The sequence below is a fragment of the Talpa europaea genome, assembly GCF_964194135.1.
Source record: "Talpa europaea genome assembly, chromosome: 8".
In the NCBI taxonomy this organism is placed as follows: Eukaryota; Metazoa; Chordata; class Mammalia; order Eulipotyphla; family Talpidae; genus Talpa; species Talpa europaea.
In genome coordinates, this window is record NC_140075.1 from 119,219,630 (window position 1) to 119,237,920 (window position 18,291).

The 18,291-nt window shown below is 58.8% G+C and overlaps 1 protein-coding gene across 1 annotated transcript in view; it reads left to right on the forward strand.

Moving 5' to 3' along the window:
• The window catches only part of PRIMA1 (proline rich membrane anchor 1), a gene marked incomplete at both ends in the record, with an annotated part of 42,560 nt that overhangs the window by 2,708 nt on the left and 21,561 nt on the right, over positions 1-18,291 (forward strand). The window contains one exon of the mRNA XM_084239857.1: positions 4,267-4,402. Within this exon, the coding sequence (XP_084095983.1) occupies positions 4,267-4,402 (136 nt within the window). The remainder of the gene's footprint in view (positions 1-4,266; positions 4,403-18,291) is intronic.

An 18,291-nucleotide genomic window follows, 5' to 3' on the forward strand; every position in this document is an offset into this window, starting at 1 on the left:
TCTGATGCTGGCCTGTGGGCCTGCGAGCTGGCGAGGAGCCACCCCAGACCCAAGTGAGGCTGACCTTCTCCTGCTTATTTATTCAGCAACGCCATCGGGCACCTAATGTTTGCCCGGCCCCGTGTTAAGTGTTAAGGGACCAGTGCCTCATGGCATTGACAGGATGGCACTGGAGAGGTAATTAAATGAGTCATTACAAGCAAGAGTGTGCAGCCAGAGCACATGGCTTGGAGATGGGACCTGGTGAAGACTAGAAGATGTGGCGCTTCAGCTGACACATTTACAAGGAGAAATCAGCCTGCCGGGGGAGCATGTCCAGGCAGGGGCAACACCTGGGGTGGAAGAGAAAGTGGGGCATTGGGAGAACCCGGGGAGTCCCAGCTAAGACCATTGCTGTGAGCCACTAACATAATGTCTTGCAGTTTCCACTTGACCCCGGTGACCAACGGGGCCATCGAGTTTGAAGCCAGAGGTGCCTCAGTCTCAGATGGGCATTTCAAAATCTCAGTCCAACTCCAGCACAGTGGATGGGGGCAAAGCGGGAGGTAAAGTGAGGACAAGATGGTCAGATTTAACACGTCTAAATTTCAAATAAAAAGTGATTATTCTTTAGCATGAGTATATCCCACGCAACATTTGGGTTATACTTATACACGAAAAATGTTTTGTTGTTTTATCTAAAATGTATCAGGATGTTAAATATTTTATCTGGCCACGATACCCAGGGAGCAAGCGCTGCCTGGGCGAGATATGATAGTGGCCTGGTTCACAGCAGTGGCACTGGGGTTGGGGCGATGTGCACGGATTCCAGGACTATTTAAAAGGCAACATCCACCAGACCAGAAGCTGCCCTGATTGTGGGCACAGGTGATAGCCAAGGAGCAACATGTCCTCCATTCAGAGTGACAGCTACCAAATCCAGGTGAATGCAGCACCTACCTGTGCCCACCCTCTCTCCCTGGCTGCAGGAGAAAGCCGCAGAGCAGGGCCAGGGAGGTGGACAAGGACAAGCATGCAATAAAAAATTGCCTTTTGCTGTGTGGGCTCTTAAGAAGTCATTAACCTCTCTGATCCTCTGCTCCTTGTCAGTTTAGTCCAGCTAAGGACAGGGAACTTCAGACTCGGGTGTTTTCTCCTTCTCAGCGCCCTGGGACAGAAACCAAACGGGCCAGCTGCTGTGATAAGCACCTGGCACTGAGGTTTCCTCTCTGCTGTCCACCCCACCGCCAATCCTCAGAACCTGAGTGGACCAGAGTGGCGGGGGGTGGGGTGGGGACAGATCCTCCTGCACACGCCTTTTCATTCAGTCTGTCCCTGAGTAACTTTGCGACTTGACTTAGCTCCACGGTGCCCACTGGCACCGGCTCAGCCTGAGTGTGGATGATTTTTTTTTAAAGATTTATTTATTTATTCATACAAGAGCTGGGGTACAGGCCAGAGGTGCGGGGGTGAGAGGATTCACCAGAGACAGAGTGGGGAGCAGAACAGGAAGATCGAGTGAAAGACACTGCTGAGGGGAGCAGCGGGGAGACAGGAGAGGTCTGCTGCGCCATGAGGGTTGCTCCATGGCTGGCCTGAAATCGAACTCGTGCTGCAGAGGCTGCGGACAGCTTCATAGGTGCGTCTTAACCCTTGCGCCACCAGGGAGCTCCCCTGTGCGTGGATGATAAAAACCTCTCCCAGTCCTTGTGGTGCAGCGGCACCACGTTTCCCTGGGTGACACACAGCAGACCTCAGGAAGTCACACTTGGTCAGAATTAATAAAGCACAGATGAATAAAACTGCCTGCCCCAAGACTTAATGCGTAAGGACAGACCTTCCAAAACAGCAGAGAAAGTGCCAGAAAGTTGACAAGGCAAAGAAGCAGCTCTGGGCAGGGGAGGGGGTCGAATTCGGGGGGTCAGTGGGAAGATGGCTTGCCAAGAAGCACGCGTGAGAGCTGGCTTCGAAGGAGGAACACAGGTTGGCAACAGCGTAGACGGGGCACTTCTGCGATAACCGTGGCCAAAGTTGTGCCCGCTCGCATTTCAGCAAGGCCGTTACCCAAGAGACCACGGATGATTAAAATGCAGACGGTTCCTTCCTTTCCTCCCGCTTCAGCCTTGAAACTTGGCCCTGACATCCCCGCCCAAAATTTCATCACATTAAACACTCACACATCTGTGCCCTGCTACCGCTCGCAAAAATAGGTCATTGTGTTGGGCCAGGTGAAGCAGGCCTGCGCCTCTTGAGCTCACGCATAAACTGTGCCTTGGAGAGTGTGAAGGTGATTGCTTTGGCAATGGCATTGCTGGAAGGTTACCCATTTGGTGAGCTGTTTGGTGAGTTCAGTGGAGCGCGACCTCAGAGGCCAGCCGTCAGGAGAATGGAGCTTTTGAGCACCCCCCACCCCCCATGTTAGGGGCCCAGAGGCCAGAGCACCGGCTCGAGGATGGGCGAGCAGGCAGCGGCGCTGGTGGAGAAGCCAGCAGACTTGCCATGGCCGTGCAAGGAGTTAATCATCTCCTTGAAATAACTGAGAAAAGGCTCAAAGTCTGAGGATGTTTTCTTCCCACTGGGAGATTAGACAGCCTTGCAGAGTTTGAAATGCAGGCAATGGTTCTTTAAAAGCGCTAACAAAAAAAAAAAGTGTGTGCAGGAGGTTTTTGACCTCATGGTTATCGAGGCAAAGCTGTAATCAATCCACCTCCCGCTGCCGTCGGGCGCCATTACCCGGCCTGTTCACAGGTGGGGAGGGAGCTCCCGGGCCGGGGCCTCTCTGCTGGCCCAGGACACCTGCAGCAGGTGGGCCTGGCTTAGCCCCGTGGCCAGTGGCAGGAATTCGGGTTCAGGACTGCTACTCTCGAGATGACAGCAGAGAAATTAACTGAGGTCACCAGCTCTTGCCTTCGTGCCTTGACTCGGCTGCTCTGGGACGGGCACACGTGCCTGGTCTGTAGGCTGAACTCCGTGCGTGGGGCAGGATGCCGGCATCTGTCGAACTGTGGTTCTCACTTGTTAGACGCAGAAGTTTAGCTCAGGAAGGGTAAACAGGGCACCCATGCCCCCCTCCCCTTGCAGAATTTCTGATTCAGGCGCAAGAGTGAGGCGCAGGCATGTGTAGTTCTTAAAGCTCTGAGAGACTGACGTGTGGACGGGGTTGGGGCTCACCCCTGCTGCCCCCCGCCCTTACAGGGGAGGAAACAGACTCTGGAAACAGCCCCAAACCACACCCAGGAGGCCTGAACTCTGGTTCAGCTTTTCATATGCATTCATTTATTCGCCAGACACTGAATGCCAGGCATTTCTTCAGTGCCCCTGAAGAGCTTATGATCCAGGGGTGAAGAGGGTATGGCCAGGTAGTGACCCATATGCAGAGTTGAGTCCCACAGAATGGAACCTGGTGCTAGGAGAGCTTATGAAAAGAAGATCCGACCTGGTTCGGAAGGTCAGAGATGCTTCCCTTCTAGGCTTCATCGGGGCAAAGCAAGGGGAAGATGTGGGAGGACATTCTGTTCTGGGCCGGCAGAGCAGCGCGCTCCCGGGAGGAGCATGGCCAGGGTACAGGGGCTGGAAGAAGGGCCTTGAGGGCAGAGTGGAAAGTGAGCACACGCAGGAGGAGGTGGTGGGGCTGGAGACGTTATCGGGGTCTCCCTCGCAGGGTGTGGCCATGGGATCCCCCAAGCTTGCGGGCAGACACGGGGGATGTGTTTGTGTGCTTTCCTCAAGACCATCCTGGTGCCTCCTGGATGATGCTGGCTGTTGCTCTGCTCTCCTTGTCCTTGGGATGCCAGAGCAGAGTCTGACTGGGTGAGGTTCCACCCCCTGAGATGGGGAGACTTGGCCCGGGGTGGACACAGCAAGGCCATCAGGACTGGGGCCCAAGGAAAGGCAAGGCCTTGGCCTTGCAGCATAGCCAGGAAAGCTGGAGCCACCCCAGCCGGGAGGTTGCAGAGGAGGTAAAACCAGGTCCTGTCACCAGCGGTACCTGGGCCTCCGTCCCCTCCTTTGCACGGTGGGGAGGATGAAGTAGTTCACCTGCAAGCGCTCACCTGCCCGTGCGTTAACATCCAAGCCACCACCTTTGACGTACAGGGTCCCTGGCAGGGCCGGAAATCCAACCTCGGTCACCAGAACTGCCAGCCTCCCGCCTTGCCCACCTGACCTCTGCCTTCTCTTCCTGCGCTGGCCCAGGGCAGGACCCAGCCTGGAGAGCCGGGGGGGTGGCCCTTTCTGCTCCCAGTTGCCTGATGGTCTTCTCTTGGGCTCGCGTGCCCGTTTGTGCAGGTGACACACGGCGAGCCCCAGAAGTCCTGCTCCAAGGTGACCAACAGCTGCCAACACATCTGCCAGTGCCGGCCCCCTCCCCCGCTGCCACCGCCACCCCCACCCCCGCCCCCACCCCGACTCCTCTCCCCGCCAGGTAAGTAAAGATCGCTCTGCTCGTGTCCGGGTTTGCCTGTGTTTGGGGGGCCAGGAACAACCTAGGAGCGTAGCAGAGGGCAGGCTTGGTTCCCTTGTAATTTTCCACTGGCCGAGCAGGAGGGAAGCCAGGGCCCAACTTCCCTCCGCAGCCCGCAGCACGCCTTCCCACAGAGCGTGCCTGGGAGAGGGAGAAGGATGTTTCTCCACGGGTTAATCAGATAAAAGTCAGTCTCCATCTGATGAGCGGCTCGGCCTGGCGTGTGCCGAGGGCCAGACCTTTAAAGGGGGCCAGCTGCCGGGCACGGGTCTCAAATGCCCCACCCGCGTGCCCAGCTTCATTTTTCAACTTTAATTCACGCTGAAGGAGCCAATTCGTATTCCATCCACTTCCAGACTTCCAGAAGTGGAGGCTCTGGGCATTAAGTTAAGGGGTGTCTTGGGCCGCAAATTCTGCTAAACCCCCTCTTTGACTCGTTCGCCTTGGTTTCCTCTGTGAATGATTTGGCTGCTGGTCATTCAGACTGAGGGATGCTTTAGCCCGAGAAGGCTGCGGTTGGGGTAAGTCCCCTGCTCGCTAGCGGATAAGGCCTTTGAGCAGAGAGCTAGATTTTGGATTGATCGCTCGTTTCAGCTACACCTGACATCACGTGTGAGCCGACCTCGCGAACACGTCTCTAGGGAGCTATTTGGGATGTTTTAAATAACCTTGACAAGCTGTCTTCTGTGCTGGGCTGTCTCCGGGCTCTCGGGTGCAGGGGGTTACGTGGTGTTCTGGGGGATCCGGGGCTGTGTGTGCGCCTTTTTGCCTGTCTGCCAGGCCTCTGCCGTTCTCCCTCCTTGCCTGACACCTGTGGCCGAATTTCTCCAAGTGTGACCCTCAGCAGCACCTGAGGATTGATGTCACAGTGCGGCTTCACTGCCAACTTCATACCCACCTACCGCGTCTCTGGGGTGGGACTGAGGAATTGTCATTGTGTCAAATTCTGAGGTGATTTCTCCACGAGTTAAAGTCGAGAACCTCCACCTGTCCAGCCCCCTGCTTTGGGGCCACTGCAGGATCCTTCTCTCCCAGAATGTTCCCCTTCCTTCTCGCTCTTGAAAGCTGGATAGCGTGACCTGGTCTCAGGCACCCACTCCTTCCCTTAGAGTTCTTCCCCCATTGCTTGTGCTTCAGGTTAGTGCCTTCGTCAGGTGTGCTGGCCTCTGGTAGAGTCCCTTCAACTCATCCTGTGCTAACTGAGCTTGCTGTAGCACAGAGATGAAAGAACATTCTGGTCTTCTGGTCTCTCTCAGCCTCACAGGGGTGGCCTCCTTGTAAGCAGTGGCCTGAGAGAGCACAGAACTGTTCAGGTGCACGCAAAGCCCTCAGCAGGCGGCTGAACTACAGCCGCGACTTTGATCCGGGTCTTAAAATGGGATTGTTCAAGGTTGATCAGGAGGTTGTGGGGAAAGGCGTCCAGGCGGGAGGAAGCATGGGCAAAGGCGTGGAGGTGGGCTCGTCCGGGAGTCTCAAGCCCTCCAGTGAGAGAAGGCAATGGTCAAGGGGTGGACTGCGAAGGGCCTCGTGCGTCTGGCTGAGCATATCCCATGACTTGGATGTGAACCCCGTTTGCCAAATGTCCACCGTACCCAAATCCCCCGTTACTCTTTTCTTTGAATAGATTCACTTTTGTGTTTATATACAAATTAATTTCCAAAGGATACTTGGTATAACGACTTTAAAGAAAACTTGATATAGCTACTTGCCAAAATAGAGGAGGGCCATAAAAATAAATACAGTGAGAACAAATCTGCCTAGAAGTGCCAGCCCGCTGCAGGAGGTTGCGAGCTCAAGACTTTCTCTCGTTAAAAATGGAGAGAAGCACAGGCTGGGGAGGTACCAGGGCCGCCTCTAGAAAGCAATCGGAAGGTTTGTAAGTGAGTCAAAGGGGGTTAAGTTTCTTGCTCTGTTTCTTGTTCTGTTTCAATGTGTGTGTGTGCTGGCTCCGTGTGCCATCTAAAGCCAGCTCACTCAGCGGCAGGGACATGGGCCTATCCTTTGGGAAACTCGACTGTGGGCAGCCATGAGCCCACGCTGGCTTTAGGCAGGACAGAGATGCCATCCTGCCTCATCTGCTTCAAAAGATCAACTTTCCTGATGATGTGGAGGAGGGGTTGGGGGTGACCTGCCAGGCTGGCATCTATTTGGGGACTCTTGATAATTGAGGCCCCAGACCACCCACAAGGGCCTGAAGTCAGGCTGGGGGCTTTGAGGAGTGGAGGCCTGCGGGGGAGGCCGACGTGAGCGGACAGAGGCCCCGTGTTGAACTTGGACCTGGGCTCCCGAGAGACAAGGGAGCGGGTGTGGTGCTATTAAGGCAGCACTCAGTTCCGGGAGCAGAAACTCACCCTGGAGTGGCCTCGGGGATGTAAAGTGTAAGGGAGCGATGCTAGATTTTGGCTTGTGTATGAGGATATCCCCGTGGCAGGCCTTCTGTGATGACAGGATCGCATTCCCCTTTCTGCCTCTCTTCTGATTTCTTCTTGGTTGAATTTTCTTAGGCTGGCTCAGCCCGTGTGGCTCCAAGCTCCAGATCCCTTCAACCTCACTCTAGCAGTCGCCTACAAAGAGAGCTTTTCTTTCCCAACAGTTAAACCAAAATCCTGGGCTCACCTTCTGCGGACACCCTGGGTCACATGCCCATCCTCTGGCCAATCACAGAGGCCTATGATAGGATGACCTGAGCTGGTTGGCCAGGCCTCGGCCAAGGGCCCATGCTTGGGGGTGGGAGCTGTGAGGTTAAGGGAATGATGGCTTCCCAAAGGAAAATCCATGTGGGGGGAATAACCCTAGGTTGAGGATGTGGACATTGGGCAGCGAGGGCCAAGGACACACCACAGCCATGCCGTGCTATGCCCGGGCAAGCAGATGGTGGCAGAGAATGTAAACACATTCTCTTGCTCCTTGCTGAGCCCAGCCCAGAACCCCGCACGCAAGTCAGGGCCCATGAGCCGGCCCATGAGCAGCCGCAGCTGCTCTGCTCTGGAGGAGAGGCCTGAGGAATGAGCCTGCCCCCGGGCGGGGCTTCCCTGCCGTGAAGCCCCCGTCATCCTTCGGGCGTGCTGGGCTCACCGGGTGCTGGGCACTGTGCCGGGACCAGGAAGTCAGCGTGAGCAACAGACGGCCAGCTCCGCCCCGTGGAGCTCCAGGCCGGCGTCTGCAGCCGTCTGCAGGGGTGTCCGTGCTGGCCGTCCTTCTGACACGCAGGCCCAGGCTCGACTGCCCTGGCCTTTCGCTCACTGGACGTGCCTGCACACTCTCCTCACCCGGCAGCCGTCGGCAGAACGCTCCTGCCCTGTGTCCAGCCCCGTGGCACCGGAGGCACACAGGGCCGTCCTCACCACCAGGCCAAGTGCTGAAAGGACAGAGACCACCGCCAGGCTCGTGAGTCTAGCTCGAGCGCTGACCTGCTAGTTGCCCGGCGGGATTTCGAAAGGGCCAGTGGCCTAAAGCCTTGGTGGCTTCCGCTGTACAACAGGATTAAGGATCACACCCGCCCCGCAGGGCTGAGCCTGAAGATTCCCATGAGTGACACACGGGTTTGAAAACTGGACCAGTGCCTGTTGCTGCTCACCGTCCTGTGAAGATCATTCTGATGAAGAGGCGTCTGGAGCGCCAGACCTGGGGAAACAAGGGCGCTGTTGGAAGAGACTATTTAGTTCCCAAAAGGGCAGGGAGGGAGGATGCAGGAAGGTGTGAAAGGATCCCAGGTGGGCTGTGGAGAGGCAGGAGCAGAAGCGGGCAGGCTGCAGAGGAGAGGGGCCTGCTGGAGCCAACACCCCGAGGCAGGAGCCCAGGGATATGCAGGGGTTCACTGCTCAAGGAAGGCGGGTTTGCGGGAGCTTGGCCTTAGTGCCCCATCTGGGGAGCGGGAGGAGGAGGGGAGAGGGGCCTTCACACACATCCCCACAGACCTGGAAAATCGCCTGGAAGCAATTGCCAGAAATGTCTCCTGGAATCTTTGGGTGTCCTCGTGGTCAGGCAGCGCCCCCTCTGCATCCAAACAGTGCCCTGCCCCTCAGGGGGACCAGCATGTCCCAGTTTACCAGGGACCTCTTTGTTGTAGCCCTGAAGCCTTGACCCCCAGGAGCCCTCCGGGCTTGGGCAAAACGGCAGGTGTCACCCTCCTGCTGGGCCGCCCTCTGGCACGGGCGGGCGGGCAACGTGAGCTCCTCCCTCTTGGAGAGGAGCTCTGTCAGCCTTGCTCGCTCAGTGGGGGCTCAGCCCTGGGCCCTGGGCGGAGACAGCCCTGCCCCGGGCTTCCTGGGTTCCGGAGCTTGCTGTCCCTGGTTTCCCGAGCTCTGCCCACGGCCCCTCCCGCATCCCAGTCAAGGAGCTGATGCTTCCTGTTCCCTGTGCTCGGGACGCTCTTCCCCAGGGCTGCCCGGCCCACTCACAGCCAAAGCGTCACCTCCCGTTCCCTGACCGTGCAATCGAAGTGACCGGTGGGCAGCCCTGTCAGACCCTCTGATTCTGTTGCCCTCGTCGCACACGCTGACTTGAGTCCCCCGGTGCTGCGTCTGCTTCATCTTTTGCCCGAGCACCGTGCCTGCCCTGCCGTCACACAGCGCACGACCCGCTCCGTGGCTGCAGGGACCTGTCTGGTCGCCGTGCATCCCCCGTACAAGCGCGGCGCCTGGCACAGAGGGAGCCGTCAAGAGTCTTTGTAAAAAAAAGTGAATCAGCAGCGACAGAGGACCATGGTGTGCCTGGCACGTGCTATAGGCTAGGGCTGTACGTGGACTAAGAGAGCTCAGGACGGTCGTCTCTGTCTAGTACAGGGTCCGGGCACCAGGCAGGTAATGGGACATTTAAGGATGGGGTGATGGCGCCAAGAAAATGTAAGTGTGTGTGAGTGTTGATGGAGGGTGATGTGGTTTTAAAATGGACACAGAGTCTGTGAAGGGGTGCGGCCTGCTTCTCTGCTCCTCAAACAGGAGCAACCTTGGCTGCTGGATTCCAAGGAGCAGTCGTGCTGCCCCACCCCTCAGCCATCTAATCTCCACCAAAGGGCCGCCGCTTCCCCAGCCTGGCGGGAGCCGCCAGGCTGCGAGAGGCCCAGGCCCCGTGGGCACTGCGTGCAGGCTTCCAGGGACGGGTTCAGTGGGCACCCCGCCGGCCGCCGGCACCAGCCACCACACAGGCACAAGGAAGCCTTTGCAATGGCCGCAGCCCTGGCCAGGGGAGGCCAATAGCAAGGAAGACCGAGGGGCTCCCATCGACCCCACAACCGTGAGAGGAACGGAAAACACATTTGTGCTGTTCTAACTTTGGGTGACTTGTTCCACGGCTGGAGGCAACCTGGACAGGGCCTGGGGTGCTCTGGGGAAGTCGGGAAGGATTTCCCGCAGGAGGCTGGAGCTCGGGGCTGCAGGAGCTAAGATGAGCTCCTCTGAGGAGAAGGTGGGCCGATCTGAGGACTAGTATGTGCGAAGGCTCCGCACGGGAAGGAGCAAGGCCCCGTCAAAGAAAGGACAGGGTGGCCCGGAAGCCGACTCCAGGCCAGGGAGCAGGAGACTTAGGCAGAGGAAGCTGCAGGGAGCAAGCAGATGCCTCGACTTACCCTCCTTACTGGCCAGGCAGCCTGGGACGAGTAACTCACACTCTGGGGATGAAGTGAGATGAGGCGCGCGGAGCTCCCACCTCAGCCCTGGGAACTAAATGCCGCCGAGCGCTGTGGGTGAATATGAAAGGCATTCGAGAACTTCCACAGTCCCCTTTGAGTCTTTCTGTTAGGACTTGGTCCTTGGCACATAGGAGGGGGTCCAGGTGACCCCTTCATCTCTGGGGTATCACTGAACCTCTCTTCGGGTTTTTCTAAGAATAAAACAAATGCAAAAAAATATCGAATCTCCATCAGTGCTTTGAACTCCTTCAAGATAGACACTCTGGAAACACGCCTCTGTTCTGCCACAGCTATTTTTGGCCCAATCAGCCTGAGAAGCAGGTCTCACGGAGGGGGTGTACGTGCTTTCCTTGAGGGCTGGAACACGTCTCCTTCCGTGGCCTCCACCAGCTGAGTCACAGGCGGGCAGCGTGGGCCACCGCTGACATTTACAGTCGGCCCAGGTGCCGAGCTCTGGCTGCTGCGTGGCGCCCTGGCCAGGCCCTCCAGCCTCCTTGATTATGGCCTTGGCCAGCGTTCACTGCTGCCCACACCTCCTAGAACACCTTATCCCCGGGGATTCCAGTTGACTTAAAGATCACAAGCGTTGGGTGCCCCAGAACTCTCCAGAAACCCTTTCTTTTGGCTGAATCCTTCGGGGAGTCTAGGCATCCTTTTGAGCCCATTTCACCCCAAGTTTCTAGTCGGGGTCCTTTCTCAGCCAAGAGCTGCCAGAAACATGTTTAAGCAACTCCTGGCCTGAAGGCCAGTGGCTTGTTGTTGGGATGACCCCTCAGTGGCTCTGGGCTCTGCGCTGTACTGACTGTCCATGGAGTGCGTGGCAGGTAGTTTGTGGGGCCCCATCTGAGACGTGGCAACTGAGGCCCAAGCAGTCGTGGACACCTCGCCCAGATCACTTGGCAATGAGCAGGCGCTGGGCCTGGAGGGAGGAGAGTCAGGTGGGTCAAGCACCTGCTGGTCAAGCGTGTGGCACCACAGACCACCCCGCTTTCCAGATGAGGACGCTGAGGCTCCCGGGGACGTGACCTGCCATGGCCCCCGGAGCTGGAGTGGAGGGAGGGGGTGGGGCGCCAAAGCCCCCTGACGCCACCGGCGCTCTCTAGGGCTCTGGTTCTCAGAGTAAGTGCCCCGGTCAACGTCTCCTCAGTCAGTTCTGGGTCCAGCAACCTGAGATGACGCGGCCCTCCGGGGCGTCTGACAGCACACGCGTCTGAGAACTGCTGGTCTGGCGGCTCCCTAGAGGCCCACGGCGTGCAAGAGTGGAAAGCACGGCTGTGCTTGGGGGGCTCCACCTCAGCTTAAGTGCGGGGCTGGAGGAGGAAGTGGAGCCACTGGAGAAGGCTGGGCCTGAGCAGCTAGAGGAGGGTTAGGGTTTCATCCTAAGTGCAATTAGAAGCCTCTGGAGGTTTCTGAGCAGGGGAGTGGTGCGGCCTCATTTACACTTACAGCCATTTGCCGGCCTGTAGGTCCAGGCCGGGGCGGGTGGGGTGGGGGGCGGGGAGTGGGCTGTGTGGCTGGGTGGGGGTGAGCGGGGCTGCGTGGTGTCCAGCTCTGGTCTGGCCTGCACGGGAGGGCCTTGGAGGCCTGTGGGAGGGGAGAAGGGAAGGGGGTGCCCCTGGGTTCTGTGGAGTGACTGAGCGGAGGAAGCCCTGCCTCTCTCTCGAGGTCCTCTCAGGACCAGGGGGCGCTTGGAGCAGACTCGGGCAGTGCCAGGAAGGGACACCCGTGGGTTCGAGTCGCTGCCATGTTGAGGACACAGCTTCTGGGCTTGAGCCGGCATCCTGGGCTTCCCTGCGCTTCATTCTGGGAAATGAGGGGCGCGGTCACAGGCACTAGCAGGTTTTCAGGGTGGTCCTGAGAGCTGGGCAGGCAGAAGAGGAGGCCCTCGGAGGCCTGGATCTAAAGTGCAAGGTCGTCGCAAGAGTCATGGGCATCGAACACAGGGTGGGTCACTCTGAATGTTTCTCTCTTTCGCGGCTGTGTCTGTGCCTTGAGCTGGTCTTCACTGGAGTCACTGATTAGATCTTGGGGTGTCGGATGGTCATCACATGTGGGAGGAAGATTTCTGTCCCGTTGTCTTTGGGCTGCTGGCCTGGTCTGCAGTAGGAGGACCTGGAGGCCGGGCCTGGCTGCGGCTCTCACCAGCTTGTGCTGTGTGGCTGAGAGACCATGCTCAACCTCTCTGAGCATATTTTTTCGCATCTGCAAATGGGGAATGGTCCTGCCTGCCGAAGCTCATTGCGGGAGCACAAATAATATTTGTGAAGGCCTAGCCTGGTGCCTGATGCAGCCCACTCAGTAAGCGGGTTGTCGCGTCAGTATAGTCCTTGTTTGAACAAACCTCTCACCCACAGCCCCAGCTCTCCCACCCACCCACCCACCGTCCATCCAAAGGAGGACTCTGCCTCGCATCCCACTTCTGACTGCGCACAGCGCACGTGTGAACATGACTTTGGCCCCAACTTGAGCATCTGATCCATAAGAGCTTTCATAGTTGCTGGTTTTTCTAAAAAGCACTTAAAAAATTGCTGACTTTCGCTTTCCCGATTCAATAAATGGGATTATTTGTCTTCCACGTATTTGCATGTATCCAGCAAGTAAAAGATTGGTGGACTTTCATATCCTCAACAAACCTTTATTCACTGATTTAGTGAACAGACATTTGCCTGGGGGTCGGGCAGGGCCAGGCCACAGATGTGGGTCCCACACAGCCCTGCCCTCAGGGAGCTGCCCCATTGGAGGCCTTTGCCCTGGCAGCACATCGACACCCTCTGGGAGCTTTTAGAATGGACAATGCCCCGGCACCCCCTGCAGGGAGTGGGTTGTGGGAGTCAGGGTCTCAACCCTGGGCTTTAACCAGAGCCCTGCAGCAGCAGCCAGGGGTCTGCGCCGGAGCAGAGGGCCAGCGAGTCCCAGGGGACTTGGGGCCAAAAGGCCACAGGGCTTGCCTATGAGTGAGTGCCCTCTGCTGTCCCCCTGGGTACTGGGGTATTCCCAGGATTTGGGGCAGACTGGATCCTGCCCTCCAGGAGTTCAGAATCTTGTGAGGAGCCTGGACTCAATGCTGAGGTGGAAATAAGGAAATGCGTTTCGGCCACTCCAAGCCGAGGTGCTGGAAGGCCTGGGGTCTCTAGGGTCCTATAACACAGAATTCGGCAACTTTAAAGCATGTGACTCAGCTATTCTGGTGTGTGTGCGATGTTCGGCAACACTCACCACCATCAAAGTCCAGAGCGTTTTCATCACCTCTTAAAGAAACCCCAAACCCCGTGACACAGAGCCCTCCAGCTGCACCGGGCAGCCTCTATCCTGCTTCCTGGCTCAAAGGATTTGCTGCTCTGGACATTCCACAAAGGCCCGTCCGTCCGCAGTCAGAGCTCCCGGGGTGTCACCACCTTCCCGGGGCTGTTAAGCAGATGTGATAGCAGGTGCTCAGAGGTGTCTGCCATAATGGAAGGGGAGGTGATCCTGGCTAAGAGACCCTCCCTGTTGCATTGGGGCAGAGGACTGGCTCTGCCGCTCTGTAACTCTGGCCTCCCGGGGACCTCATTGTATGCACAGGGCTGTCGAGACGGTCTGGTGGGTCTGGACGTGACCACGCTTCAGACTGTGCTGGCAGGGCCACCAAGCTGTCAGTGTCAGCTACTTGATATTATTGCAAATCTCATCTAGGATGTCCTACTCGCGTCCCAGACAAGCAGCCAGTCTGATCTATTAAATTTCTCGTCCAATCCCTAAGGACAGAGACTGTAGATTCATCTTTGTCCCCGAAGACAGCTCAGAGCTTGACACGCGGCAAGAGGACAGTGGTGTTTGACTGTGGCCTTGAATAGGTGGGTGGATGTGGCTGGATGAGACAGAAGATAAACCCCCCAGGAGAAGGGGCGGGGAGGAGATGGACACTTTTTAGCAGCCTGGCGTTCTCCGGGGACCATCTGGGCCACGCAGGGCTCCTCCAGAAATAGACGCCGAGACAAGAACTCCAGGGCAGGTCATTCATTATCTGGAAGGTGAGCCTGGAGGACACCCCTCGAGGAGGGGCCAAGACCAGGAAAGGCTGGCAGCCAGCTGAGGGCGTGATGTCAAGTCAGTTAGCACTTGGGCAGCTGCAGGGAGCCCGATTCTGCAGGGAGCTCCCTGCAGCTGCCCAAGTTCTGCGGTGGAGGTTGTATGCCTGAGTGTCACCCCACTTGTGGACCAAGGGAGCTGGGGTGTTCATGCCCCAGCTGCCATCAGCCCCAGGTAAGAGCTGGTCCCGGGAGGCCTGCAAGGTGACATCCCCGCCAGAGAGGCAGCACCGGCAGCCGGAATCTCCCAGGGAGCCCTGGGAGGACATGCAGCATCTGCTTCGGACGGCCCTTGTTCTGCTGGGCTCACCACGGTGGCCCTGCCCAGAGGGGACCCGGCGGGTCTGTGCTGTCCAGGGCTCTAGCTCGGAACCCGTGCCTCTTCACTCAAGGAAGCACAGCCGCTTTTAAGCACTTCCCTACCCCTGAGTAGGGACCCCAATTTGATCTATTTAAAGAGCAGTAAATCACTCACAGACCCACAGATCACCCTCCACAAGTACATGCTGAGCTCTCCATTGTGGTCAGACTGAGGATGCCCCAGTATCTAGACAGGCAAAGCCTGGGAAGGCTGCTGGGTGAAGGTCAGGGTTCTGCTTTCCCTTATGTGAAATTTGGGGTGCCTGTGGATGGCTGGGGAGGCAGAACACACAGTGACTGCAGGCTACATGGAGTCCAAGGGCCCCTTGGGGGTTGGTCACGACCCAGAGCAGGTGTCCTGTAGGAGGCGCTGGCTGAGCTGAGGGAGGACTCTGCAGGGGAAGTTTGGGGCGCAGGTGGGGAAGAGGGGCATGTTCTTGGCTGGGGGCATGGCGGAGACGAAGGTCTGGAGGCCACAGAAAGCCTGTCCATCTTAGGGCTTAAGGGAGGCTGGGGGGGTGAGACATGAGCTAGAGGAGGGTGAGTGGACAGCGTGCTGGGAGTTGTGGGCAGTTCCCAGGCAGCATGGAGCCCTGAGGGTCTAGTGGAGAGTTCCCAGCCCAGTGGCCAGAGTCTGAAGGTCAAGGTCAGGGACCCAGCGGTGGCCAGGTGAGAGACAGTGTCCTGGCCAGCAGTGCAGGACCAGGTGGCCAACTGCTGTCAGGGTGAGGGATGAGGAAGACTCCCGGATGGTGGCCTTGGATCAGACGCCCCTTGCACAGACAGGACGGTGGGGGGGGGTGGGCTCAGGATTCCAGGCTTTGTCACGTGGAGTGGGGGTGCCGTGGGGATGTGGGGGTGAGGGGATGGGGGAGGTGGCCAGCTGGCAAGTCTGGAGTCGAGCTGGCCCTCGGGATGGGGGTGGGGTCGCAGCATCAAGCCACGGGAGATGCCAGGGGATCACCAAGGGCAGCTGGGGTGGGCAGAGCCTGGGTGCAGGAGGAAGCGGGGCTGAGAAAGGCAGCGCAGGGGAAGGAAAGAGCAGCAAGGTGACCCGGCAGGAGGGGGCCCTGGGCTGGGAAGAGCCCACAGGATCAGTCCCAAGCCCCGGTGTCCGGCCTGTGCACCGACTGGCCCGCTCCTGCCGGAGCAGAGAGCCCCGAGGAGGGCAGCAGTAAGCGCCGGAACAACGAGCTCGCCCACCTCCGGGCCACGCAGGGCCGTGGGACAATGGAGGGGCCCTTGGGGCGGAGGCAGAGCTCAGGCACCGCAGCCAGGGGGACAGGGCGATGCCGTGGACCTCAGGAAGGGGAGCGGCCTCTCAGGAGTGGGGAGGACACAAGCGTGTGCTTGGGAGCAACCAACGACCCCAGTGGACAGTCTGGCCGGTGGAGGTGGAGGGGAGTGAGCTGAGGGGGGCTCAGAGGCAGAGTCCCCGGCAGGCTGGGAGCCGAGGTTGATGGGGAGGCGGCGCAGACTTGAATTCATCCAAGCATTTGGAGCCTTTCTGCGCTCCCCGAGCCCAGACGCCATCACTGAACAAGCAGATGCGGAGCTGAGAGTCTGGCAGGGGAGACAGACCCGAGAGCAGTAGGCATGATAAACCGTGAGCCATAGAATGTGCTAGAAATGGCAGTGCTATGGGAGGAGGTGAACGAGGAAAAGAGGGGACGGGCCGGGGCCAGCTGAGGAGATGGCGTTGGAGCCACCCTTGGCGGGCGACAGCCAAGCACGCTGGCGCCGGGAGACATCCCCGGGGGACAGGCCCCGCTCCACTTGCAGGCGGAGCTCACCTGGGTGGCTCAGGAGCAGCAGGGCCGGCGAGGCTGGAATGATAGGAAGGGCGAGTGGGGAGGCGCAGGCAGGGGGGCAGACAGGGCTGTTGTGAGGGCGTCCGCGGCGCTTGTCCTGAAGCGGGGCGCCGTGCAGGGCCAGAGCCGAGGGGAAGGCCGGCCTGCTCCTCAGGGGCGTGCTCTGGCCGTGTTCAGACGAGACCTGACGGGGCTGGTGGGGTCGGGGCCGGTCAAGACAGAACTGGGGAGACGATGAGCGCAGCATCCAGGCAGGGGCGATGGCCTCTGGGTTTCGGGGGCACCAGCGGGAAGGTGCAATGGTCAGGTTGCGGGTGGGCGCTTCTGCACAGCCTGGGCGGTGTCCCAGGGAGCCAGGACAGGGAGCGGAAGACACCGCTGGCCCCCGCAGCAGCAAAGGGAGCGGCAACAGCAGGTGTCCCCCAGGGGTGGAGACAGCGCCATGGGGTCGCATGTCCCCAACAGCCCCTCGATGTCAGCTCGGCCTCCGACGAGCCTCCGAGGAAGGGCTTTGCGCCTGCGCTGGTGCTGGTATAATTAAAAGGGGGGAATGACTTGTGCATCTGCTGGGTAGCGGAGGCACATCCGTCACCCACAGCTTCCGGGTGGGCAGCCCAGGGCCCTCCGTTGCGTCATGGTGCTATGGCCGGGCGGTGCCGCCTGCCCCGGCCCCCGGCATCCTCCCAGGCTGGTCCTGACGCTGCTGCTCGGCTCCCGCGTGGGGCTGCCGAGGGCCCTTCCTGCGGGGTGACTGCTGTGGATGCGGGGAGAGCGGAAGCCTGCCGGGCCCGGGCCGTGGCTCCTGTGCGAATCAGTGCAGACAAACGCAAAGGGCAGTCAAGAGGCGAAGCAGGCCCCCGCGCAAGGAGCCGCTCTTGGTTCCTGCTAAAAAAAAAAAAATCTCACCAGCCCACCCTCTTCCACTTCAGTTTCACAAATGAAACTGGAATCGGGACCTGCACTGGGGGTTAAGATGGCTGCAGGGTAATGAGAGGTCTGTTCACCCACTCACCCACCGCCCCCGATCACCACCCACCTACCACCCACCCACTCACCCACCTACCCCGATCACCACCCACCCACTCACCCATCCACTCACTCATTCACCCACCCAGCCATTCACCCCCCCCACCGGTCTCTCAGCAGCCTTCTCCTGAGCACCCTCTCTGGTGCAGGTGCTGGGGAGGGGCTGGTATCTGGGGCAAAATGGTGAGCACAAGACAGAGGCTGCAAGAACAGATTTGCCTTTCCAGACACTCATCCACTGAGTGGAAAATGGGTCAGAGGGGCAGGAGGACAGTGGGGACCAGCGAGGAAGCGGCGGCAGAGGTCCAGGTGGGGGAGAGGAGGGTCTGGAGCATGGCTGGGGGGCGGAGACACACACAGATGCTGGATGCAGTTTATTTATTTTTTAAAAGATTTATTTATTCAGGCATACAAGAACCGGGGTACAAGCCAGACATGTGGGGGGTGAGAGGATTCACCAGAGACAGAGCGGGGAGCAGAACAGGCAGACTGACAGAAATACGCTGCTGAGGGGAGCAGTGGGGAGGCAGGAGAGGTCTGCTGCTCCATGGGGTTAGCTCCCTGGCCAGGGATGGAACTCGTGCTGCAGAGGCTGTGGACAGCTTCATAGGCTGTGTCTTAACCCCTTGCACCACCAGGGAGGTCCCTGGATGCAGTTTAGACAGAAAGCAAGGGAGAGAAGGAAGCAGCTGAACAGTGGAGACATGAAGGGCATCGATGCCCACCAGTGCCGTGGAGAGGCTGGTGGTCGTGAGACCATCTGCTGAGCGAGGACAGTGATTTTCTCAGTTAGTGTGCACCGAGCTATGTTCAGGAGGAGCTGGTTGTGCAACTGGAGATGACTAAGAAGTGCCCTCTGCCCTGGAGGGGCTCAAGGCTGGGGGGCAGGGAGGGCATGAGCAGCTGCCATCTGGCAAGTTGGATCGGTCCAATGTACTCCAGGAACAGAGCAGCCAA